Raw genomic sequence first — 27,466 nt, forward strand, 5'->3', positions numbered from 1 at the left:
AATTTTAAGATGTCACTACAAACTGCCAAAAAAAAGGTAGTGACTGATATGATGGAGGTTCAACTCCTGATCCGGCTTCACACCTCCTTTAGGGACCCATGATGAAAACATGTCACAGGTTGTTAAAGTCAAAAATATTCTCCATGGTAATATACGGTCACATGGACTCCATGTAAATTGAATCCTGCTGATTATATAAAGACCTTGAGCACCGGTGTAGAGGCAGTCACCTGTCTGAGATACAAGATTAGACAATGGATCCCTGTCCCTCTAAGTTCTATCCTGAACATGGCTTTGATTCTAGAAAAGGTCTTGAGCAGTATGTTTTAGACGAATCCGAAATGAACTTGGGAGTTGATCTCTTGGAATTTCCGATTAAAAATCTTACAAAAACGTTCACCGAGGGTATGTATCGTAACTTTTTTTACTGTATGCTTACTTTGTTTTAAATAACTGAAATATAAATATACAAAAGATTTTAAAAAAAAACTTTTTAATGCTTCCTGACATGGTGAGTTTTCAATTTTGTGCCTTTGTTTATTCCTTATCTTCTTCCAAGAAATATATACTTTTTATTTTTCAATCCGAATAGTTACATGAATTCTTGCTTTTTGAAGGACAAGTTGTACTTTTGAAGGCAGGACACCATACACTTTACACTATACGTACTTATAAAGGACACCATACACTTTACACTTTACATACGTGAGAACTAGATCACATGTGAAGATATATTAATTTCTCCATCTTCTCTATTGCCTGTCTGCATGTATTGGAGTGCACTCTTATGGCATCAGAGTGCAGTCAGATGTTTCACATGCACCAAAGACTTATATGGGTACGTGTGAGCCGATATACTCTGATAATTGCAGAATGCAGCTATTTTTTTCTTATGCCGGATTGACATGAGTAAACAAAATTGCTCCATAGTATAACATTGGAGCCAATGCTATCCGATTAAACATCGAATAGCACTATATCCTGGCTATACGCCAGTGTGAGTGCCGTCTTAGAACGATAACGATGATATCAAACCAGCATAGAGCTTTTTTCTTTAAAATTTGGAAAATTGTCCCCCAAAAAATTAATTTGTCGCCATATTCCGTGACCCGTACCATTTTTAATTTTAAGTTTTACTTAAATAGAGCTGTATGAGGGTTTGTTTTTTTCACCCTGAGTTGACATTTTTATTGAAAACATTTTTGAATATATAATGTTTTATTTGCTTCTTATTTCATTTTTTTTGCCAAAAAGACGCAACTCTAGCGTTTGGATTATTCTTATGATTATGTACATAGTATGTAGTATAGCATTGTATGTTCATACTATATCTGATGAAGTCAGTTCAACTTTAAAACGCATTGTATGAATAAAGATCCAGAGAACATACACTCTTGTGTTTACTCTTCTGCAGAGCCCAGGAATCCCCATTTTGTTCCCTGTTTGGCCTAAATAATTTATGTCTATGGCTTTGTCAGGTGGTTGCCTGATTCCTGTTTTTCAGGACTTAAGCCAGCAACCACCAGCCTTAATATTTTTATTAAAGATATATTTAAAACTAAGTTTAAAATTTCCGATTCAGTGATGAGAGATTTAATTTACAGTGAAAGACGTGAATATTTAGGAGATATTGAATCCCATTTGCAAAACTTTCAGCTGTTAATATATCTTTTATTTTGTGGATTTTTTTTAACACTGCAGGTAATATTAAAGGAGACGTCTTGATTGACTTCAGTGTCGGTCCCATAGTTTATCATTTATACGCCGCTTGTGACTTTTTCAAACACATCATAATTCTGAAGATCAGAGACCGATGCATCATGGAGCTGAAGAGATGGGTGGACTCACGTACGGGAGCGTTTGATTGGTGTCGTACTGCAAAATTTCATGTGGACGTAGAAGGAAAAAGGTGAGGTAGTTTTCTACATTTTAAGGAACCCCACTGTCATTGTCATTTTTGCTATTGGACAAGAGACATGAAGCAGATCTATGAAATGCTTAGACAATACGTTCTACCTACATTAATTCTGTATTTATGTAATATTAGTTTATAAAAATTAATTTTCAGAAATCAGAAAAAACTAGTTTTCTCCACACCCATCAAAATTTTATTTCATAGATGCAGTAATTTAATAATTAGCACTGTTAGTGGGCAAAGAACGACTATGTTTTCATTGCATTTGGTCTCTACATTGGAGATCTGAAGCCAGAGTCTTCCACAGCTAATCAGAAGACGGAATGAGTATATTCATGCATCAGTTGTGATTGAATTCAAGTCTTTTACATTTTAATGGATGCCAAAACATCCAGTGGAAACTATTGAGTCTTAACGCCATGCTAATTAATGTCAACCCCCTCCTGCCATGTGCCTGTTTATGGGTCAAGCTGAGAAGTTGAGTCCTCTTTACTAGTGATGTGCGAGCACCACCATGCTCAGGTGCTCAGTACTTGTAACTACCATGTTTCCCTGAAAATAAGACCTCCCCTCAAAATAAGACCTAGCAGGAGTTTTCAGGGAGGCTTAAATATAAGACATCCCCCAAAAATAAGAACTAGCCGCGGTCAATTATGATGTGTCAATGCAGCGGTAAAAAAGTTAAAGACACTACAGGACACTTCATTATAGAAAGCGGGCACCCCCAAAGGACAGAAGAAATAAGATAGAAGACCCTGCAGTCATACTCACCAGACGCTGGCGCCGACCAGGAGCAGGTGAGCGCATCAAGGTCCTGCGGCGGAACATACACATCAGATCGCATATACACACACATCAGATCACATATACACACACTCACACACAATACAGATCACATCCATACACTCACCACATTGAGCAAAATTGCTTGCTTCTCGGTGGCGTAAGGACCTGCAACGCTGTGCACTGTGCTGTGAGCTTCCAGGACCTGCAGGATGATCACATGGCTGGAAGCATGAGGTGCTTTCGGCTGTTGTGAGTGTGTGCGCGCGATTGTACTGGTATGTGCGATTTTGTGAGTGTGTGAGTGTTGTGAGTGTATGCAGTCTGATGTGTGACTGTGTGTTCTGATGTGTGAGTGTCGGACAGACGCAGGGGAGCACACCTGCTGGGAGATCACAGGGAGGAATGATGTGGAATGTGGTGTGTGTGTGTGTGTGTGTGTGTGTGCGTGTGCGTGTGTGCGTGTGTGTGTGTGCATGTGTGTGTGTGTGTGTGTGTGTGTGAGTGAATATGATGTATGCGAGTGTCAGCCACATGTAGGGGAGCACAGCTGCTGGGAGATCACAGGGAGGAATGATGTGGAATGTGGTGTGTGTGTGTCTGTATGAGTGTGAGTGTGTGTGAGTGTTAATGTGATCTATGCGAGTGTCAGGCAGATGCAGGGGAGGACGGCATGCAGCACACCTGCTGAGAGATCACAGGGAGATCTGGGAGCCACACAGATGCCCAGGGCTGGTAAGTATAACGATCCTGGGATCGGGGGGTCTGCTTTTTGTAGGGTGTCAACTTACCCCCAACGATGTCTACTCGAGAATAAGACACCCCCTGAAAATAAGACCTAGTGCTTTTTATAGGGCAAAAAAAATATAAGACAGTGTCTTATTTTCAGGGAAACAGGGTAGTGATGAGCGAGCACTACCATGCTCGGGTGTTCAGTACTTGTAACTAGTGATGAGCAAGCACTACCATGCTCGGGTGCTCAGTACTCATAACTATAACTACTGATGAGTGAGCACTACCATGCTCGGGTGCTCAGTACTCGTAACTAGGGATGAGAGAGCACTACCATGATCGGGTGCTCAGTACTGGTAACTAGTGATGAGCGGGCACTACCATGCTCGGGTGCTCAGTACTCGTAACTAGGGATGAGAGAGCACTACCATGCTCGGGTGCTCAGTACTGGTAATTAGTGATGAGTAGAGTTAAGCGCGGTTCGTGGTTCGAGGTTCGCCAGTTCTAGGTTCAAGTGATTTTGGGGGGTGTTCTAGATAGAACTAGAACTCGAGCTTTTTGCTAAAAGTTCGGCAGCTCGAGTTACATTCGAGAACGGTTCTATCAGCAAAAAGCCTATCTAATTACTAGCTGGCTTTTCACTGTAATAGTGTGTCACTCTGTGATTCACACTATTCTCAAATTACAGCGTATAGTGTGCAGAGGGGACATGTTTTAAATCTGTGGTGCTGAGATCATCGCCATTTTTTTTTTTCTAAGCGCGTGTAGTGGGGCGGGTCAGCATGTCAGCCAATCCCAGACACACACACAGCTAAGTGGACTTTTTGCCAGACAAGCAAGGGCATGTGTCATAGGCTGTGAATGTCACATGTCCTTGCATTATAAATACGGCTATTTTCCCTCAGGACGCCATTATCTGCCTTCTGCGTCTGGGTGACAGTCACCGCTCACACAGCTCCTGTCGCCGGTCCTGCTGTGTACGCTATTCACACAGCGCTCTACAGATTAGGGACAGAAGTTTATTTCAGCCCTTTTGAGGGCTCATTTCCTCAGGCTCAGAGCCATAGGTGACAGTCGGGTCAATGGAAACGCTGTATACAGCTTCAGATAACAGTGTCTGTGTAACTTAAGTCAGGGACTTCCTTGCTGCATTTCACCATTAGGAGGGATAGAAAGTGAGGCATCCTTTCCTCTACACTAGAGTTGAGCGCGGTTCGTGGTTCGAGGTTCTCCAGTTCGAGGTTCGAGTGATTTTGGGCCATGTTCTAGATCGAACTAGAACTCGAGCTTTTTTCAAAAGCTCGATAGTTCTAGAAACGTTCGAGAACGGTTCTAGCAGCAAAAAGCAGGGCTTTTTACAGCTACAGTGTGCAGGAGCCATCGCTGGCAGCCTGCGACAAGCTGGTAACCAAGATAAACATCGGGTATCCAAGCAAAGCGCTTTGGTTAGTAACCCAATGTTTATCCTAGTTACGTGCAGGAAGCCGACACTTCCCCGCTCAGCTCGCTCCGCCCCCTCCTGCCCGCGGCATGTACACATACATACATACACACACACACACACACACACACACACACACACACACACACGTCCCGCTCGGCTTACCTGCGGTCGGTCCGGAGGCAGCAGTCCTTGGCACTGGAAACTGTGGCTGCCGGCCCTTTAAGGGTGTGTTCTCCTTCATTGAGCATCATCTGTGGGCGGAGCTACCGCCCGGCGTCCTGCTCGGTCGCACAGATGAAGGAGTCACAGTGCCAGCCAGCGACCCCCAGCACATCGCTTCCCTCCGGCGCTGTGTGGGCCCCATCTGCACCGTGACCTGATCAGTATGTGGGACATCACTCCCTCCCCGCCCCTCCCTGTCCCCCCGTGCGTGTGTGGCCCCCTGAGCCGCGTGTGTGGGCCCCACAGAGCCGTGTGTGTGGCCCCCGGAGCCGCGTGTGTGGGCCCCGCAGAGCAAGGTGTGTGTTTGTATGTATGTATATATGCAGCAGAGCAGTATGCGTGTCTATATGTATGTATATATGCAGCAGAGCAGTATGCGTGTCTATATGTATGTATATATGCAGCAGAGCAGTATGCGTGTCTATATGTATGTATATATATATGCAGCAGAGCAGTATGCGTGTCTATATGTATGTATATATGCAGCAGAGCAGTATGCGTGTCTATATGTATGTATATATGCAGCAGAGCAGTATGCGTGTCTATATGTATGTATATATGCAGCAGAGCAGTATGCGTGTCTATATGTATGTATATATGCAGCAGAGCAGTATGCGTGTCTATATGTATGTATATATGCAGCAGAGCAGTATGCGTGTCTATATGTATGTATATATGCAGCAGAGCAGTATGCGTGTCTATATGTATGTATATATGCAGCAGAGCAGTATGCGTGTCTATATGTATGTATATATGCAGCAGAGCAGTATGCGTGTCTATATGTATGTATATATGCAGCAGAGCAGTATGCGTGTCTATATGTATGTATATATGCAGCAGAGCAGTATGCGTGTCTATATGTATGTATATATGCAGCAGAGCAGTATGCGTGTCTATATGTATGTATATATGCAGCAGAGCAGTATGCGTGTCTGTATGTATGTATATATATATGCAGCAGAGCAGTATGCGTGTCTATATGTATGTATATATGCAGCAGAGCAGTATGCGTGTCTATATGTATGTATATATGCAGCAGAGCAGTATGCGTGTCTATATGTATGTATATATGCAGCAGAGCAGTATGCGTGTCTATATGTATGTATATATGCAGCAGAGCAGTATGCGTGTCTGTATGTATGTATATATATATGCAGCAGAGCAGTATGCGTGTCTATATGTATGTATATATGCAGCAGAGCAGTATGCGTGTCTATATGTATGTATATATGCAGCAGAGCAGTATGCGTGTCTATATGTATGTATATATGCAGCAGAGCAGTATGCGTGTCTATATGTATGTATATATGCAGCAGAGCAGTATGCGTGTCTGTATGTATGTATATATATATGCAGCAGAGCAGTATGCGTGTCTATATGTATGTATATATGCAGCAGAGCAGTATGCGTGTCTATATGTATGTATATATGCAGCAGAGCAGTATGCGTGTCTATATGTATGTATATATGCAGCAGAGCAGTATGCGTGTCTATATGTATGTATATATGCAGCAGAGCAGTATGCGTGTCTGTATGTATGTATATATATATGCAGCAGAGCAATATGCGTGTCTATATGTATGTATATATGCAGCAGAGCAGTATGCGTGTCTATATGTATGTATATATGCAGCAGAGCAGTATGCGTGTCTATATGTATGTATATATGCAGCAGAGCAGTATGCGTGTCTATATGTATGTATATATGCAGCAGAGCAATATGCGTGTCTATATGTATGTATATATGCAGCAGAGCAGTATGCGTGTCTATATGTATGTATATATGCAGCAGAGCAGTATGCGTGTCTATATGTATGTATATATGCTGCAGAGCAGTATGCGTGTCTATATGTATGTATATATATATGCAGCAGAGCAGTATGCGTGTCTATATGTATGTATATATGCAGCAGAGCAGTATGCGTGTCTATATGTATGTATATATGCAGCAGAGCAGTATGCGTGTCTATATGTATGTATATATGCAGCAGAGCAGTATGCGTGTCTATATGTATGTATATATGCAGCAGAGCAGTATGCGTGTCTATATGTATGTATATATGCAGCAGAGCAGTATGCGTGTCTATATGTATGTATATATGCAGCAGAGCAGTATGCGTGTCTATATGTATGTATATATGCAGCAGAGCAGTATGCGTGTCTATATGTATGTATATATGCAGCAGAGCAGTATGCGTGTCTATATGTATGTATATATGCAGCAGAGCAGTATGCGTGTCTATATGTATGTATATATGCAGCAGAGCAGTATGCGTGTCTATATGTATGTATATATGCAGCAGAGCAGTATGCGTGTCTGTATGTATGTATATATATATGCAGCAGAGCAGTATGCGTGTCTATATGTATGTATATATGCAGTAGAGCAGTATGCGTGTCTATATGTATGTATATATGCAGCAGAGCAGTATGCGTGTCTATATGTATGTATATATGCAGCAGAGCAGTATGCGTGTCTATATGTATGTATATATGCAGCAGAGCAGTATGCGTGTCTGTATGTATGTATATATATATGCAGCAGAGCAATATGCGTGTCTATATGTATGTATATATGCAGCAGAGCAGTATGCGTGTCTATATGTATGTATATATGCAGCAGAGCAGTATGCGTGTCTATATGTATGTATATATGCAGCAGAGCAGTATGCGTGTCTATATGTATGTATATATGCAGCAGAGCAGTATGCGTGTCTATATGTATGTATATATGCAGCAGAGCAGTATGCGTGTCTATATGTATGTATATATGCAGCAGAGCAGTATGCGTGTCTGTATGTATGCATGTATATATGCAGCAGAGCAGTATGCGTGTCTGTATTTATATATATATATATATATGCAGCAGAGCAATATGCGTGTCTGTCTGTATGTATGCATGTATGTATGCAGCAGAGCAGTATACGTGTCTGTATGTATGCATGTATGTATGCAGCAGAGCAGTATGCGTGTCTGTATGTATGCATGCATGTATGTATGCAGCAGAGCAGTATGCGTGTCTGTATGTATGTATGTATATATGTAGCAGAGTAGTATGCGTGTCTGTATGTATATATATATATATGCAGCAGAGCAATATGCGTGTCTGTCTGTATGTATGCAGCAGAGCAGTATGCGTGTCTGTATGTATGTATGTATGCAGCAGAGCAGTATGCGTGTCTGTATGTATGTATGTATATATGTAGCAGAGTAGTATGCGTGTCTGTATGTATGTATATATATATATGCAGCAGAGCAATATGCGTGTCTGTATGTATGCATGTATGTATGCAGCAGAGCAGTATGCGTGTCTGTATGTATGCAGCAGAGCAGTATGCGTGTATGTATGTATGCATGTATGTATGCAGCAGAGAAGTATGCGTGTCTGTCTGTATGTATGTATGCAGCAGAGCAGTGTGTGTGTGTGTCTGTCTGTATGTATGCAGCAGAGCAGTATGTGTGTGTCTGTCTATATGTATGTATGTAGCAGAGCAGTGTGTGTGTCTGTCTGTATGTATGTATGCAGCAGAGCAGTGTGTGTGTGTGTCTGTCTGTATGTATGCAGCAGAGCAGTGTGTGTGTGTGTGTCTGTATGTATGTATGCAGCAGAGCAGTATGTGTGTGTCTGTCTATATGTATGTATGTAGCAGAGCAGTGTGTGTGTCTGTCTGTATGTATGTATGCAGCAGAGCAGTGTGCGTGTCTGTCTGTATGTATGCAGCAGAGCAGTGTGTGTGTGTGTGTCTGTATGTATGTATGCAGCAGAGCAGTATGTGTGTGTCTGTCTGTATGTATGTATGTAGCAGAGCAGTGTGTGTGTCTGTCTATATGTATGTATGCAGCAGAGCAGTATGTGTGTGTCTGTCTGTATGTATGTATGCAGCATAGCAGTGTGTGTCTCTGTATGTATGCATGTATGATGTGTATCTATGTATGTCAGTGTATATGACTGTATAGATTTGTCTGTTTATATGTATTTTTGTGAGTTTGTCTTTAAATATGTATATGTACGTGTATGTATCTGTGTATGTGTGTGTGTCTCCGTGTTTATGGGGCCCACTGGGACTCTTCCGCCCGGGGCCCACAAAAACCTGGAGCCGGCCCTGCCTGCGGTGATGAAGTCCCGCCATCCCGACCTCAGCGCTGTCACTGTCCTCCATGGCCGCCGCTTGTCACATCACCTCTCGCTTCCGACCCGAGACTGACTAGCGGTGACGTCACGGGCCTCTCGCGAGACTTGGTGTGAAGGCGGCGGTCATTGACCTCAGTGACAGGGGCTGTCAGTGTGCTGGAGATCAGCGCAGGTAATGTACCTCGCTGACAGCAGCACTTGTCATGCCCTGCAGTGACCTGGGCTGACCCATTGATGTTAGCTCAGGTCACTGCACTGCTCTCCCAGCCAATGGGGAACATCCTGCTCTTCATTGACTGGGACAGTGTGGATCGTCATGGCAACCCCTTGGATTACAGCAGACCTGGATTTGTTTTTCATTCTAATAAATTGGTTAAAGAGGGAATGTTTTGGGGAGTGTTTTTTCAAATAAAAATGTGTTTGTCGTCTATTTTTTTTTATTACTGACTGGGTTGGTGATGTCGGGTATCTGATAGACGCCTGACCTCACCAACCCCAGGGCTTGATGCCAGGTGACATTACACATCTGGTATTAACCCCATATATTACCCCGTTTGCCACCGCACCAGGGCGCGGGATGAGCTGGGGCGAAGCACCAGGATTGGCGCATCTAATGGATGCGCCACTTCTGGGGCGGCTGCGGCCTGCTATTTTTAGGCTGGGGAGAGTCCAATAACCATGGACCTCCCTAGTCTGAGAATATCAGGCCCCAGCTGTCTGCTTTACCTTGGCTGGTGATCCAATTTTGGGGGACCCCTACGTGTTTTTTTTTTTAATTATTTATTTAATTTAAAATAACAGCGTGGGGTGCCCTCAGTTTTGGATTACCAGCCAAGGTGAGGTTGCCAGCTGTGGTCTGCAGGCTGCAGCCGTCTGCTTTACCCTAGCTGACTACAAAACTAGGGGGAACCCTATGTCATTTTTTTTTTTTCATTTTCTGGCTAAATACAAAGCTAAGCACCCCTTAGTGCCACATGAAAGGCACCAAAGGGTGCTCCACTTTTTCTCCACTTTTTCTCCACTTTTTCTCCATTTTTTCTCCACTTTTTCTCCATTTTTTCTCCACTTATTCTCCACTTATTCTCCACTTATTCTCCACTTTTTCTCCACTTTTACTCCACTTTTACTCCACTTTTTCTCCACTTTTTCTCCATTTTTTTCTCCACTTTTTCTCCACTTTTTCTCCACTTATTCTCCACTTATTCTCCACTTTTTCTCCACTTTTTCTCCACTTTTTCTCCACTTTTTCTCCACTTTTTTCTCCACTTTTTTCTCCATTTTTTCTCCACTTTTTCTCCACTTATTCTCCACTTATTCTCCACTTTTACTCCACTTATTCTCCACTTTTTCTCCACTTTTTCTCCATTTTTTTCTCCACTTTTTCTCCACTTTTTCTCCACTTATTCTCCACTTTTTCTCCACTTTTTCTCCACTTTTTTCTCCACTTTTTCTCCACTTTTTCTCCACTTTTTTCTCCACTTTTTTCTCCATTTTTTCTCCACTTTTTCTCCACTTTTTCTCCACTTTTTCTCCACTTTTTCTCCACTTTTTCTCCACTTTTTCTCCACTTTTTCTCCACTTATTCTCCACTTATTCTCCACTTTTTCTCCAATTTTTCCTCCACTTTTTCTCCACTTTTTCTCCACTTTTTCCTCCACTTTTTCTCCACTTTTTCTCCACTTTTTCTCCACTTTTTCTCCACTTTTTCTCCACTTATTCTCCACTTATTCTCCACTTTTTCTCCACTTTTTCTCCACTTTTTCTCCACTTTTTCTCCACTTTTTCTCCAATTTTTCTCCAATTTTTCCTCCACTTTTTCTCCACTTTTTCTCCAATTTTTCCTCCACTTTTTCTCCACTTTTTCTCCATTTTTTCTCCACTTTTTCTCCGTTCTTTTTCTATGGTCGGTCTACCCATTAGCTCTGCCATGCATACTGTAGCTCTACACCTACTGCACATGTTACTTTATGATTGACATCTTTTTCGTACCAGAGCTGTCTAAGCCTACTCTGACCCCATATTTGTCATTACTATATTGTCCTTGTACTTTATTATGACATTTGTATCATGTGTTTCATTTCTTGCTGTGTTGCAATTTTTTTGCTGCATCCCAATTGTACCTCTACATTGTTCGAGTTTATGTTATTGTTCTCTCACTCTTATGTGATACTGATTATTGTCATTTTTCATGATTACATGCAGATAAGTCCAATCTGACGAAGGCTCAGGCCGAAACGTCATTTGTAACTTGTTTTGGACAAAAACATATATGCTTATGAAAAATTTTTTTTTCTTAATACGGACCAATAAAGAGTGATTTTGCATTACTATCCGTTGTGACTTACTGACTTAGTCTGGGAGATTTAGAGTGCCGAGGTTACTCACTAATTTTATCTATTATTACCTCTGAGCATCTATATACCAGTGAGCAGAGCTTCCTCTACAGTAGTTCTCCTGATTAGGCATGCCCTTACCTCATGAGCAGGGCATTGCAGCTTTGGTAGCAACTATTACGACATGGACTCTGCTGCTGTGGACCCGGGGAGAGTGAGTGCAGATTCATTGCACCCACACTCCTCACATGAAGGGTCCGCACTCCTAGAAAATGGGGGATACGTTCCCTGAGTGTCTCCCCCCCATATTCTAGACGGTCCAGAGTCGTCGTGGGACCCCTTTATTTTTTTTCTTACAATAAATTGGTGAAAGAGGAAATGTTTTGGGGACTGTTTTTTCAAATAAATTTCTTTTGTCGATTTTTTTTTTTTTGTTAGTACTGACAGTTTATGATGTTGGGTATCTAATAGACGCCATGACATCACAAACTGCTGGGCTTGATCTCAGGTGACTTTACAGCTAGTATCAACCCGATTTATTACCCCGTTTGCCACTGCACCAGGGCACGGGATGAGCTGGGGTGAAGCGCCAGGATTGGCGCATCTAGTGGATGCGCCACGTCTGGGGTGCCTGCGGCCTGCTATTTTTAGGCTGTGAAGGCCCAATAACTATGGACCTTCCCACCCTGAGAATACCAGACCACAGCTGTCCGCTTTACCTTGGCTGGTGATCCAATTTGGGGGAGACCCTACTTTTATTGTGTAATTATTAATATTTATAAAATAATTATAAAAAAGAGCCTGAGGGGACCTCCACATTGGATCCCCAACCACGGTAAAGCTGCCAGCTGTGGTTTTCAGGCTACAGCCGTCTGCTTTACCCTAGCTGGCTATCAAAAATGGGGGGACCCAATGTCATTTTTTTTTTAACTATTTTTTAAATAGAAAAAATTAATGGGCTTCCCTGTATTTTGATTGCCAACCAAGGTATCGGCAGGCAGACTGGGGTGGCAACCCATAGCTGTCTGCTTTATCTGCGCTGAGAATCAAAAATACCGCGGAGCGCTACGTCATTTTTTTAAAGATTTATTTTTACAGCACTGTGATGTCCAGCAATCAAAATACAGGGAAGCCCATTTTATTTTTAGTTATTTAAATAAATAATTAAAAAAAATATATATGGGCTCCCGCTGCATTTTTTGTATTGCTAGGTAAGGGTAATCCAAGCAGCTACTGGCTGCTAACCCCCACTGCTTGATGTTACCTTCACTGGCAATGGAAAATCCAGGGAAGCATTTTTTATTTTTTTTGCCAAAAAACTACAAAAAAAAGGACGTGAGCTTCGCCATATTTTTGTATGCTAGCCAGGTATAGCAGGCAGGTGCTGGAAGAGTTGGATACAGCGCCAGAAGATGGCGCTTCTATGAAAATGCCATTTTCTGAGGCGGCTGCAGACTGCAATTCGCAGCAGTGGTGCCCAGAAATCTCAGGCCAACCTGTGCTGCGGATTCCAATCCCCAGCTGCCTAGTTGTACCTGGCTGGACACAAAAATGGGGCGAAGCCTACGTCATTTGTTTTCTAATTATTTCATGAAATTCATGAAATAATAAAAAAAGGGCTTCCCTTTATTTTTGGTTCCCAGCCGGGTACAAATAGGCAACTGGGGGTTGGGGGCAGCCGTACCTGCCTGCTGTACCTGGCTAGCATACAAAAATATGGCGAAGCCCACATAATTTTTTCAGGGGGCAAAAAACTTCTGCATACAGTCCTGGATGGAGTATGCTGAGCCTTGTAGTTCTGCAGCTGCTGTCTGTCTGTATGGAGAAGAGCAGACAGCATCTGCAGAATTACAAGGCTCAGCATACTCCATCCAGGACTGTATGCAGAATTTTTTTTCCCACCAAAAAAATGACGTGGGCTTCGCCATATTTTTGTATGCTAGCCAGGTACAGCAGGCAGCCACGGGCTGCCTCCAACCCCCAGTTGCCTATTTGTACCCGGCTGGGAACCAAAAATATAGGGAAGCCCGTTTTTTTTAATTATTTCACTTATTTCATGAAATAATTAAAAAACAAATGACGTGGGCTTCGCCCCATTTTTGTGTCCAGCCAGGTACAACTAGGCAGCTGGGGATTGGAATCCGCAGCACAGGTTAGCCCGAGGTTTCTGGGCGCCTCTGCTGCGAATTTCAGTCCGCAGCTGTCCCAGAAAATGGCGCTCTCATAGAAGCGCCATCATCTGGAGCTGTATCCAACTCTTCCAACAGCCCTGGAGCCGGGTGGCTTGTTGGGTAATCATGAGTTAATACTGGCTTTGTTTTACTAGCCAGTATTAAGCCAGAGATTCTTAATGTCAGGCACGTTTGACCCGGCCATTAAGAATCTCCAATAAAGGGTTAAAAAAAAACACCACACAGAGAAAAAATACTTTAATAGAAATAAATACACAGACACATTAGAGACTCCATCTTTATTACCCCCTGTCAGCCCTCCACGATCCTGCTCTTCTGTCTTCTTTCTTTCTAGTGTAGTAGTAGTGACGATTGTAGTGAGGATGAGTTTACCCAGCTCATCACTTGGGGCTGGGGAACCTCATCCTCACTACAATCATCACTACAAACGGGAAGCAGCGTGCAGCGTGCAGATCAGTGCTGGCTGTCAGCGGTAACAGCGGTAAAGGCCCCATCACACTAAGGCTAAGTTCACATTTCCGCTAAAATGTATCAGTCACAATCCGCTGCTCTTGTAAACAGCGGAATCCGTTTAGCGGATTCCGCTGCTCCCATAGACTTGTATGAGCAGCGGATTGTGACTGATTATGCTGCGTTGCACCCTCCGCCCGACTGATCAGTCGTGGAACGACTGACCGCCGGGCGGGAGGAACGCAGCATGTAACGTTTTTTGAGCAGCGAGATCCGTCGGATTTAGCTGCGCATGCTCTCTGGCTCCCTGCACACGTCACCAGCTTTGGTTGGTTACCCGATATTTACCCTGGTTACGGTGCAAGGAGCCAGCGCTAAGCGGTGTAGGCCCGTAACCAAGGTAAATATCGGGTAACCAAGGTAAACATCGGATATTTAGGCTGGTTACGTGTGCAGGGAGGCCGACACTTCCCCGCTCGGCCCCGCCCCCTCCCGCACTCCGCACATGTGTGTACACACACACACACACACACCTGTCCCCAGCCATGCAGACAAGCACTGCCACTGACACCCTCGTCTGGCCCCGCCCCCTGCTCGGCTCCGCCCCCTCCCGCACTTTGCATGTGCACACACATACATACATACATGCACATACATACATACATGCACATACACACACTCACTCACACATACACTCACCTGTCCCCAGCCATGCAGACCGCAGCACTTCTACTGACATCCTCAGCGCCTGGCCCCGCCCCCCGCTCGGCTCCGCCCCCTCCCGCACTTTGCATGTGCACACACACACATACATACATACATACATGCACATACACACACTCACTCACAGATACACTCACCTGTCCCCAGCCATGCAGACCGCAGCACTTCCACTGACATCCTCAGCGCCTGGCCCCGCCCCCCGCTCGGCTCCGCCCCCTCCCGCACTTTGCATGTGCACACACATACATACATACATACATACATGCACATACATACATACATGCACATACACACACTCACTCACTCACAGATACACTCACCTGTCCCCAGCCATGCAGACCGCAGCACTTCTACTGACATCCTCAGCGCCTGGCCCCGCCCCCCGCTCGGCTCCGCCCCCTCCCGCACTTTGCATGTGCACACACACACATACATACATACATACATGCACATACACACACTCACTCACTCACAGATACACTCACCTGTCCCCAGCCATGCAGACCGCAGCACTTCTACTGACATCCTCAGCGCCTGGCTCCGCCCCCCGCTCGGCTCCGCCCCCTCCCGCACTTTGCATGTGCACACACATACATACATACATGCACATACATACATACATGCACATACACACACACACTCACCTGTCCCCAGCCATGCAGACCGCAGCACTTCCACTGACATCCTCAGCGCCTGGCCCCGCCCCCCGCTCGGCTCCGCCCCCTCCCGCATTCAGCATGTGTATACACACACACACACACACACTCACCTGTCCTGCAGTCACTGCGGCACTGACGTCCTCAGTGCCACGGCCCCGCTCGGCTCCTCCCCTCCCCCCCGAACTCCGCCCCCCGCACACAACGGAATCCGACAAAGAATTCTGTTCTTTGTCATCCGTTGTACAGCGTTGAACAGCGCATCAGTCACATGCGTCAAGCGACGCATGTGACTGATACAAATCAACGGAAATGTGAACTTAGCCTTAGCAACTTACCAGCGATCCCAGCAACGATAGGGATCGCTGGTAAGTTGCTAGAAGGTTGCTGGTGAGATGTCACACTAGCGACGCTCCAGCGATCCCACCAGCAACCTCACCTGGCAGGGATCGCTGGAGCGTGGCTACACGAGTTGCTGGTGAGCTCACCAGCAACCAGTGACCAGCCCCCAGCGCCGCGTGGAAGATGCTGCGCTTGGTAACTAAGGTAAATATCGGGTAACCAACCCGATATTTACCTTGGTTACCAGCGCACGCAGCTACACGTGCAGAGAGCAGGGAGCAGCGCACACTGAGCGCTGGCTCCCTGCTCTCCTAGTTACAGCACACATCGGGTTAATTACCCGATATGTGCTGCAGCTACACGTGCACAGAGCAGGGAGCAGCGCACACCGCTTAGCGCTGGCTCCCTGCTCTCAGACGCTGACAGACGCGTTACCATAGCAACGGTGCTCTCGGAGCCGCGGTTAGCGGTGACGTCACCGCTAACTGCGTTGCTATGGCAACCTCCGTTAATGACCGGCTGTGTCAGCCGGTCCCTAACGGAACGGGGAGTCGACCGTGTGGTAGAGCATGTCGCCGGTACACGGCGATACACATATGTGCACCGTGTACCGGAGAGATGCACTCGCAGGTCCTACATGACTCGTCATAGTCATGTGACCAGTCTGTAGCCAATGAGATAATAGCCACGTGACTGGTCACATGGCTATTTTGACGTCACTATAGGTCCTGCATCACTGCTGGCAGTGCAGGTCACCGGGAGGATTCAGCGATCATCGGATGGAATAGCGGCAGGAGACAGAGTGCAGAAGGGATCGCGAGGACCGGTAAGTGTTATGGCAATGTTTATTAACTGTTTGTGTACATTTATAATGCATTTTTATGTGTTTGTGATTGCCTCCCATTATAGCCTATTGGTTCGAGTTCGGTTCGTCGAACGTTCGACGAACCGAACTCGAACGGGACCCCCGTTCGGCGAACCGACCTCGAGCCGAACCGCGACCGGTTCGCTCATCTCTACTCTACACTGACCCACAACCCGGCCACTGTACCCTCCTGCCCTTTTTTGCAAAGCCATTTTAATTGCAGAGTGCTGCCAGTTAGTGCCATCCAAAAAGTGGCTGCTTTACTCCATTAGTGTGCCACTTGTGCCAAGCAAGTCCCACCACCTCTGTATTCCACCCTCCTGCCCTTTTTTGCAAAGCTATTTTAATTGCAAAAAGTGCTGCCAGTTAGTGCTATCCAAAAAGTGGCTGCTGTACTCTATTAGTGTCCCACTGGTGCCAAGAAATTTTCAGCACCTCTGCATTCCACCCTCCAGCACATTTTTACTAAGCTATTTTAATAGCAAACACTGCTAAAACTTAGTGGCATCCAAAAAGTGGCTGCTGTACTCCATTAGTGTCCCACTGGTGCCAAGCAATTTTCAGCACCTCAGCATTGCACCCTCCTGCTCATTTTTACTAAGCTATTATAATAGCTTCCAGTGCTAAAACTTAGTGGCATCCAAAAAGTGGCTACTGTACTCCATTAGTGTCCCACTGGTGCCAAGCAATTTTCAGCACCTCAGCATTCTACCCTCCTGCACATTTTTACAAAGCTATTATACTAGCAAACTGTGCTGCCACTTTAAGGGCCATAGTTGCATTGCCAAGGATAGTCAGTGTTGTTTCTTCAGCTGTCAATAAAGCTAGACCACCTCTGCAATCTACACCACCTCTCAATTTTTACTACCACATTTTAAGTGGACAATCTTGTCGCTATCAAAATGAGTGGCAAAATGACAGATACTGGTGGAAAGGGGAAGAGGCGTGTTGGAAAAGGAAAAAAAGTGTTTGTCTGTGCGGAAGGTGGCAAAGCTACATTAACATCTGCTGAAGAAAGGCATCTTCCAGCAAAAGTAAGATGTCTACTAATTTCTGTGGACAATCCGATGTGCTCCCTTTTTTACGGACCCGAACAACTGTAACAAAGGTAGATGATGCACAAAAACAGCTCATGCTTGAATGGATCTCAAGTGCTCCAACAAGTGCCCTCTCCTCCACCTCAACTACCGCATCCCAAAAAAAACAGTCCTCTGAGTTGTCATCCCAATCACACTTGCTTTCTCCCAGCTCTCAAGTCTCCATCCGCCCTGCACAGTATGGTGGAACAGAGATGGCTGAGTCTGCCGAGCTGTTCAGTCACACTATATCCTGGGAATCAGAGGTCTGCTCCCAAGCTACAGTGAGTACAGACCAGGAAATGGTCTGCAGTGATGCCCAGAACCTTTGTGACTCAGATTCAGGCCGTGATGATCAAGTTTCTGAGCATAATGTTGACCCTTATTCACAAACTGAAACACCTGTTGGTAGAGACAATGAGGAACATACTGATGACGATGAGATGCAGATACCAGATTGGGATAACAACTTAAATATTCGGTCAGGGCAGGAAGAGGCTAGGTCTGAGGGTGAGGGGAGTGCAAACACAACGCTTGATGAGGAAGTTCTAGATCCCACTTACTGTCAACCCAGTCAGGCACTCAAGGAGGTCAACAGAGGCGGTGGAGGAGGATGCAACTGACGATGAAGTTACCTTGTGCCTTCCTGGACAGAGGAGGAGTACTGGTAGCACGTCTACAACTGCACCCACAGCCACCACTCTGCCTCTGAGCACTCGTCAGGGTGGCTCAGCAGGTCGCATGTCCTCTAAGCCTTGCCTAGCCTGGTCCTTTTTTGACCTTGCAAAGGATCGCCCAAATCATGTGATCTGTAAAATTTGTCGGGAATCTGTAAGTAGAGGCAAAAACCTCAGCAGTTTGACAACGTCTTCCATGAATCGTCACATGAATAAATATATGTCCCAGTGGGAAGCTCACCGTGCTGCAATGCGGCCTAGCGGAGCGAACCATTCACCGCCTGCCCCTTCCAGTGCATCAATGCGCTCTTCATCTTCTAGGACTGTGGGGACAGCTGCCACACCTGGTTTTCCACGCACAACTTCCCCCACTGTAATCGCAAAAGGCAGTTTTCTTGGTAGGTCGTCAGTTGGTTTGGAAGGTGAAACAAGTGCGGGTGTACATCTCTATCAGACATCGATCGCACCAACTTTGGATGAAGGCAACATCATGTCTTCGACAGCACACACACTACTCACCACCATCTCCACACAGCAGCCAGATCTCTGTCCCTCAGATGTGGACAAATAAAAGGTCATTTCCTCCGACCCATGACAAAGCTAAGAGGTTGACTTTATCCCTCTGTAAGCTCTTGGCTACCGAAATTCTGCCTTTCCACCTGGTGGACACACAGGATTTTCGAGACCTTATGTCTGTCGCTGTGCCCCAGTACCAGATGCCCAGTCGCCACTACTTCTCTAAGAAAGGTGTGCCTGCGCTACACCAGCATGTCGCACACAACATCACCGCTTCCTTGAGAAACTCTGTGTGTGAACGGTTACATTTCACCACCGATACTTGGACCAGTAAGCATGGACAGGGACGTTACATGTCACTGACTGGGCACTGGGTAACTATGGTGATAGATGGTGAAGGGTCTGCTGCACAAGTCTTGCCGTCCCCACGACTTGTGCGTCAATCCTCTGTCTGTCCAAGTTCCTCCACTGCTTTTGCCTCCTCAACCTCGTCTGGGTCCTCCACCTCTGCCCCAAACCTGCCTGGTCAGGCCATCAGCGTTGTAACTGCGCACAAGGAATCACGCACACCTCATTACTATGCTGGCAGCAGAGCGCAACGGCATCAGGCGGTCTTTACCTTGAAATGTCTTGGAAATAGGAGTCACACAGCGGCTGAGTTGTGGGCAGCTCTGGAGACTGAGTTTGGTAAATGGTTGTCTCCACTCAACCTGCAGCCAGGTAAGGCTGTGTGCGACAATGCTGCAAACCTGGGTGCAGACCTTCACCTGGGCAAGGTGACACACGTGCCTTGTATGGTTCAAGTGTTGAACCTTGTTGTCCAGCAATTTTTAACACACTATCCCGGCCTAGATGGCCTTCTGAACAGGGCACAAAAACTGTCTGCTCACTTCCGCCGTTCAACCACCGCAGCTGAGCGACTTGCATTGCTCCAGAAGTCTTTCGGCCTGCCGGTTCATGGCCAGAAATGCGATGTGCCGACACGCTGGAATTCGACTCTCCACATGTTACATCGACTGTGGCAGCACCGCCGAGCACTGGTGCAATACGTCATGACATATAGCCTGGGCCAACGAGATGCAGAGGCGGGGCAGATCACCCTGATGGAGTGGTCTCAGATCAAGGACCTATGCACCCTTCTGCACAGTTTCGACATGGCGACGAATATGTTTAGCGCTGACAATGCCATTATCAGCATGACAATTCCAGTCATTTACATGCTGGAGCACACGCTAAACACTATTCGGAGTCAGGGGGTGGGACAACAGGAAGGGGAGGAACTACAGGAGGACTCATATGCGCAAGGGACAACAACATCACCAAGGTGCAGACGTTCATCATCACCAAGGCGGCAGGCATGGGACCATGGGGGACAGGGATCAACAAGGGCGCATGGTAGCAGGCAAAATGTTGAGGAAGGTGCAGGAGAACATGAAGAAATGGAGGACGAACTGTCCATGGACATGGAAGACTCAGCGGATGAGGGAGACCTTGGTCAAATTTCAGTTGAAAGAGGTTGGGAGGAGATGTCAGAGGAAGAAAGAATGATTAGCACCTCTATGCCACAAACACAGCGCTGACTTGGTCCGCATGGCTGCGCAAGACACATGAGCGCCTTCTTGCTGCACTACCTCCAACATGACCCTCGTATTGTCAAAATTAGAAGTGATGATGACTACTCGCTTGCCACACTATTAGATCCACGGTACAAGTCCAAATTTTGTGACATAATTCCAGCCATAGAAAGGGACGCACGTATGCAGGAGTATCAGCAGAAGCTGTTACTCGATCTTAGCTCGGCTTTTCCACCAAACCACCGTGGTGCACGGAGTGAATCTCCCAGTTGTAACTTGACAAACATGTGACTGTCTCGTCATCAACAGTCTAACCGTACCAGCAGCACCATATCTGGTGCTGGTAACAGCAATTTTTTTGAATCGTTTCATAATTTTTTTAGACCATCCTTTGCAAGGCCACCAGAGACAACAAGTCTGACACATAGTCAACGGCTGGAGAGGATGATATAGGAGTATCTCCAAATGAACATCGATGCCATGACTTTGCAAATGGAGTTTTGCTCATTTTGGGCTTCAAATCTTGAAAAATGGCCAGAGCTCTCCACTTACGCCTTGGAGATCTTGTCGTGTCCAGCTGCCAGCGTTGTCTCAGAACATGTCTTCAGTGCTGCTGGGTGTGTGCTGACAGATAAGCGCACGCGTCTGTCCAGTGACAATGTGGACAGACTAACGTTCATCAAGATGAACAAGTCATGGATCCACAAGGACTTTACTGCCCCTGTGTCATCCTGTGGAGAATAAGGGCTTGAGGATTTGGAATGTGCTTGATGCGAATGTACCTGTCAAGTTTACAACTGGGGCAGAAGTGTTGCCACTGAAGGGGTGGGTCTGTGTGACCCAATTTTTGGAAAAAAGGGAGATTTCGCTTGGAGTAACCCTTGCTTGCAGTGTTTCTAAAAATGATCCAAGATGAACAGAGCTGGGATCAGCAAAAACTTTGCTACCTACCCCGGTGTCATCCTGGGGACGGTTAAGGATGGCGTATTTTTGAATGTGTTTAATGCAAATCTACCTGTGAAGTGTCCAACTGGGGCACAACTGCTGCCACTGATGGGGTGTGTGTGTGGCCCAATTTTTGGAAAAAAGGGAGACTCCGGCTGGAGTCACCTTGCGGTGTTTTACATGATTCTAGAAGGGCATGCCATGCCTATATCTGTGTCTCATCCTCTTTTTCTTCGTAACGCTCTTTTGTTTTCGCATGAGAATTTGTTCTTGTCACTTTCCCATGTGTTTGTGTTGTGTTGTGAGTTGTTTGTCACCTTTTGGACACCTTTGAGGGTGTTTTCTAGATGTTTTTATGTGTTTGTGATTGCCTCCCATTGTTTCCTATGGGGTTCGAGTGGTTTATCGAACCGGTTTGCCGAACAGAACTCGAACGCGACCTCCGTTTGACGAACCAAGCTCGAGTTGAACCGCGACCGGTTCGCTCATCTTTAGTGATGAGCGGGTACTACCATGCTTGGGTGCTTGGTACTCATAATGAGCAGGTAGAGTTCTCGGATGGACTTAACTTGGGTACCAAGCATAATGGAAGTTAATGGGAAACTCAAGCATTTTTCCAGTAGATCTTCTGGAAAAATGCTCTAATTTCCCATTTACTTCCATTATACTTGATATTCAAGTCAAATAAAAAGAGAATTTACCAGTTTGGTATTGTTATAATCATACTGGCTTGGAGATGCATGTTCCCGGATCCCTTTTACTGCACAATAAATGTCACAAAAGCAAAACAAAAAAAAAATATGAAATTGTTTATTTTTCACCAACTAACAGCTCAAAATCCTCATAAAACTTTGTCCACTGAAAAAAACAGATGTTGGAAAGAGGAGGAAAAAGCAAACATTTTTTAAAAAAATTGACTAGCCATTAAGGGGTTAAGTGTGTGACAATACTTACCTTAATTTTTCTATTTCTTTCAGTGAACATTTTCAGGACATAGAAGAAAAAGTGAGATCGGCCGCTCAACATATTGTGAAATGTGATCTTGCGAAAGAAAATATAATAGAACCGATGGTCCTACCACCAGCAGATTGTGTCCTCACTGTTGGGCTTTTAGGCATGATCAGCAAAGATCAAGATGAATACGTGAGCAATCTCGGGAAGATATCAAGGTTGCTGAAGCCTGGAGGACACATTATACTATGTGGGGTGTTAGGTACAACATATTACAAAATTGGGAAAGACAAACTCCATGTCATGAGTTATGATGAGGATTTTATAAAGAATGCTTTGGTTCAAACAGGTTTTGTTATTGATCACGTTGATGTTCAGGAAAGAACATCTGTGAGTGACCTTATTGACTATAAGCAAGTTATATTCATCACAGCTCACAAAGAAAAGTAGATCTGAGTAGAAATATGTCTCTCTTATCTTGTCTAGCTCCATTTCTAGAATTTTTTAGAATTTATTTTTTTCCCCTTTAGCTTCTCATAAGCCAGATTAGATCTTAGCATTGACGAGGGGCAATCACCCCGAAACACCATGTCTGCAAATTGCGGTTCTGATCTGGTATAAATCCTAAGTCATATGAAAAGGCTTGTTTAAAAGGCCACTTTTGACTTTTAGGATTGCTACTTCCAATAGGTGGCGATAGAGTTTGTCTCTTTCCTGGAGGGACAATTAGAATTTCTTAGTAAAGCTTCAAATTGTCTCTCCAGGAAAGGAGACAAACTCTAGCGCAGCGCCACCTATTGGAAGTAGTGATCCTAAAAGTCAAATGTGGATTTTTAACAATCCTTTGCATATGACTTAAGGCCACTTTACACACTGCGATATCGGTACCAATATCGCTAGCGTGGGTATCCGCCCCATCGGTTGTGCGACACGGGCAAATCGCTGCCCGTGGCACACAACATCGCCCAGACCCGTCACACTACTTACCAGCCTAGCGACGTCGCTGTGACCGGAGAACCGCCTCCTTTCTAAGGAGGCGGTTCGTTCGGCGTCACAGCGACGTCACTAAGCGGCCACCCAATAGAAGCGGAGGGGCGGAGATGAGCGGGACATAACATCCCGCCCACCTCCTTCCGCATTGCGGGCAGGACGCAAGTAAGGAGAGGTTCCTCGTTCCTGCGGTGTCACACATACCGATGTGTGCTGCCGCAGGAATGAGGAACAACATCGTTACTGCAGCAGCAACGATAATTGAGATTAGGGGAGCATGTCACCGATGAGCAATTTTGAACATTTTTGCGACGATTAAAAATCGCTCATAGGTGTCACACACAACGACATCATTAATGCGGCTGGATGTACATCACAAATTCTGTGACCCCAACGACATTGCATTAGCGATGTCGTAGCGTGTAAAACGGCCTTTAGGATATATATACCAGATCAGAATCCCAATTTGCAGACATGGTGTTTCGTGGTGCTTGCCCCTCGTCAGTGTAAAGTATGGGGTGTCTGATCTGGCTCATGAGAAGCTTTGTGGGGACCACAGGGGAACACTATTCTCTTTAAGGAGACTTTGAGTTTAATCAACCTGTATATTTTCTAGAAAATCACGATGAAGAGATATTCTCAAGTTGTCTTTTGAGTAGTTCATAGCTATGTGGTCTCTTTAATCTCTAATTACTTGGGAGGTGGGCAATACTCCTTGAGTGTCAGTTCTGTTCAAGAGCTCCTCCTGCTAGATATTTTACCAGTTCTGAGTCTACAAAAATCACTATATTTACATACAGAGATAACAGAGCCTTTGAATAGGCATAAAGCTGGGTTCACACATAGCGACAGCGACAACGACGTCGCTGTTACGTCACCATTTTCTGTGACGTAACAGCGACCTTGTAAGTCGCTGTTATGATCGCTGCTTAGCTGTCAAACACAGCAGAAGCAGTAGCGATCATAACGACATGCGTCGCTGTGCTACATGTGCAGAGAGCAGGGAGCCGCGCATACTGCTTAGCACTGGCTCCCTGCTCTCCTAGCTACAGTACACATCGGGTTAATTACCCAATGTGTACTGCAGCTACATGTGCATAGAGCAGGCAGCCGCACACACTGCTTAGCGCTGGCTCCCTGCTCTCCTAGCTACAGTACACATCGGGTTAATTACCCAATGTGTACTGCAGCTACATGTGCAGAGAGCAGGGAGCCGCACACACTGCTTAGCGCTGGCTCCCTGCTCTCCTAGCTACAATACACATCAGGTTAATTATCCGATGTGTACTGCAGCTACATGTGCAGAGAGCAGGAGACGGCAGCACTGGCAGCGAGGGCAGACGCTGGTAACGAAGGTAAATATTGGGTAACCAGGGAAAGGTCTTCCCTTGGTTACCTGATGTTTACCTTGGTTACAGCTTACCGCAGCTGCCAGACGCCGGCTCCTGCTCCCTGCTCGCTTCATTTAGTCGCTCTCTCGCTGTCACACACAGCGATGTGTGCATCACAGCGGGAGAGCAACGACCAAAAAATGAAGCTGGACATTCAGCAACGACCGGCGACCTCACAGCAGAGGCCAGGTTGTCGCTGGATGTCAAACACAGCGACAGCGACGGGACGTCGCTGCAACGTCACAGAAAATGGTGACATAGCAGCGACGTCGTTGTCGTCGTCGCTGTGTGTGACACCACCCTAAGGCTCAGGACTGATCTGGAAATGGGGGCTGAGGGATTGTGATTTGCAGGATTGATAAGAGCATTATAGTCAGGAGCTAAGAAGGAGGAAGAGAATGAGTTGAGTCGGTATTTCTCCTATATACAAATCAATTCCCTGGAGAGAGCTGACAGTTGTTTTGGGGGAAAGCAAAGTTAATTTTAAAGCTGTTTTTAATCAACAGATCTTGGAATAAAAATAAAATTCCCCAATTGCATGCATTTAAAAAAATGGAGATAATCTTATAAATGTGTCCCTGCTATGTACTGTGTAATAGATATGTCTGACCATACAGGACATGGTCTGATCAACCATATCTCCTGGGAAAAGATACTGTGGAAGAAAGAGAGCAATAGGGTCTTATCCAGAAGGGATGTCAGACAAAGAAGGATTCCGGTACACTCACCTTTTCTGGTTCTGAAAGTCACAACCCCTATGTAGCACATCTGATGGTGGTATCAGCCGCAGCCCCGAGATGTAGAGCATGTGATATGATGTAGAAGGAAATTGGGTGTATATTTCTTCCTTTGATGTCCTGAGCAAGGAGATGGATGTCTCTGAAATTCTTGGATCTGGTCCGTCTTTATCAATGGTTGCTGTCTGGCACTGAGAGGGTCAGTTCTGATATAGTCCTGGTATGTGCAGAGCTTGCTCCACATGCTGGGATCTGGGCTGGTCTCTATCCACAATTGCCTTTTTTGCAACATGGAAGCGGCTATATACAGGTTGCAGGTATGTGTGCTCTATTATGGTTCTGCTTTTAACTTTATCTAGGAGGCCGCATGGCACATGAAATACAGAATATAGAGTAGGACCCCCCTATTGAGATTTGCCGTGACGTTGGCAGGGGTGGCTCAAAAAATTGATCAATTATTTGCTAAAAATCTCATTTTTTTTATTATAGTACAGTTGGAATAAATCTGTGAATTTTCACTTTTTATATGATGCATGCCAATTTCAGATCGTGCTGGCTCCTTTTTTTTCTCTGAAATGCGTAGACCTGTATGAACAATAAATGAATCATATTAATATAATATTGAGTATCAGCGCGGTATTGAGCATCAGCATGGTATATACCCGATTTCCTTCTACGTCATATTACATATATCCTGAGAAGGAGAGGAGACAAGAGACAGTATACAGTTAACATAGCACGGGATCACAGCTAATTCTTTCTGTGAAGTAAAGCATCTCTCTGCCTGTTTTTGCAATATCCTTTACCTCAAAGAAAGAATCATTTCTGATTCCATGCTGTAATTTCTGTATATTTTTTTTATTTCCTCTCCTGCCCAGGAGATGTGGTATGATTATACAATGTCCTTGTACGATTGTAGCTGAAGAGATGAAGGGGTTAAATACAGTGCTACTGGAGCAATAGACCAGACAGGATAAGACCAATAGTGATGATTATTTTTCTATGCATTTTGAAGACTATATCTCTTTCTTTAGAATACCTTTGGTAATCTGTGATTTTTTTTGGATCCTGATGAAGGAGACATAGTCTTCGAATTGTGCAATAAAATAAAGATCACAGGAAAACACCTTTTCACTCCTCTCCTGCAATGTAGCTATAGCACAAACTCGGCCATGCTCTGGTTGCCAAACTCATTGGAAACAAGCTGTTCATTATGTAAGATAAAAGCTCTGAAATGTGATGAATATCATGTATCTCAGAGAATAAATATTTAGAGCATTTTTTTTTTACAAGCATGTATGTTTAGCTGAAAGCATTTTTGCATTAGGGCTTCTAAGGCATCTATGCCAGCTTTATCTCTGTTGTCTTGAATAATCTTCTGAGCTGATTTATGGCCCACTAAATAGTCTCTTAAATTAGTTCAGACAAGGAGAGATCATGGTTACAGACCATGCCATTAGACAAGCTTGCTGATAAATTTTACTAATAACTCATTTTGCAGCTGTCTATGTACAGTAATGCATAGAACCTAAACTGCCCCTCATGGTTAATGAAACCCTGTTGTGAAATATTTTTGCCAAAAATACCTGCATTAAAGCATAAAGTGCTTCAAAGGTGTCCAAGTTAACAAGAGTTCTGGATTAAACATTATAAATATATTGGAAATCTGTTTATTTAATCTTTCTGTCAAATAATAATATTTCCTTGATTTAGCTTAATCATCCATAAAATGGGAGATTCACATTTTGGGATCAGTTTCTTTATAATCATTCTTTCTATTTGATTTATATGAATAATTAAATAAAATCAAGTAAATCATG

At 45.0% G+C, this 27,466-nt stretch overlaps 1 protein-coding gene across 2 annotated transcripts; it reads left to right on the top strand.

Annotated features, from left to right (window-relative positions):
* Positions 1-234: 234 nt before the first annotated feature.
* LOC142257070 (indolethylamine N-methyltransferase-like) lies at positions 235-27,466 on the top strand. Of its 2 annotated transcripts, XR_012727591.1 has the most exons (4): positions 235-405; positions 1,702-1,909; positions 22,555-23,683; positions 23,741-27,466. XR_012727591.1 is itself a non-coding variant. In XM_075329132.1 (3 exons), exons 1-3 carry the CDS (start codon positions 255-257, stop codon positions 22,976-22,978), a joined length of 783 nt encoding a protein of 260 aa, XP_075185247.1. In that variant the 5' UTR covers positions 235-254; the 3' UTR covers positions 22,979-27,466. The 2 variants fall into 2 exon arrangements, 1 of the variants encoding a protein (XP_075185247.1); XM_075329132.1 differs by having other exon boundaries at positions 22,555-27,466.

Source organism: Anomaloglossus baeobatrachus, chromosome 11 (assembly GCF_048569485.1).
Source record: "Anomaloglossus baeobatrachus isolate aAnoBae1 chromosome 11, aAnoBae1.hap1, whole genome shotgun sequence".
Taxonomy (NCBI): Eukaryota; Metazoa; Chordata; class Amphibia; order Anura; family Aromobatidae; genus Anomaloglossus; species Anomaloglossus baeobatrachus.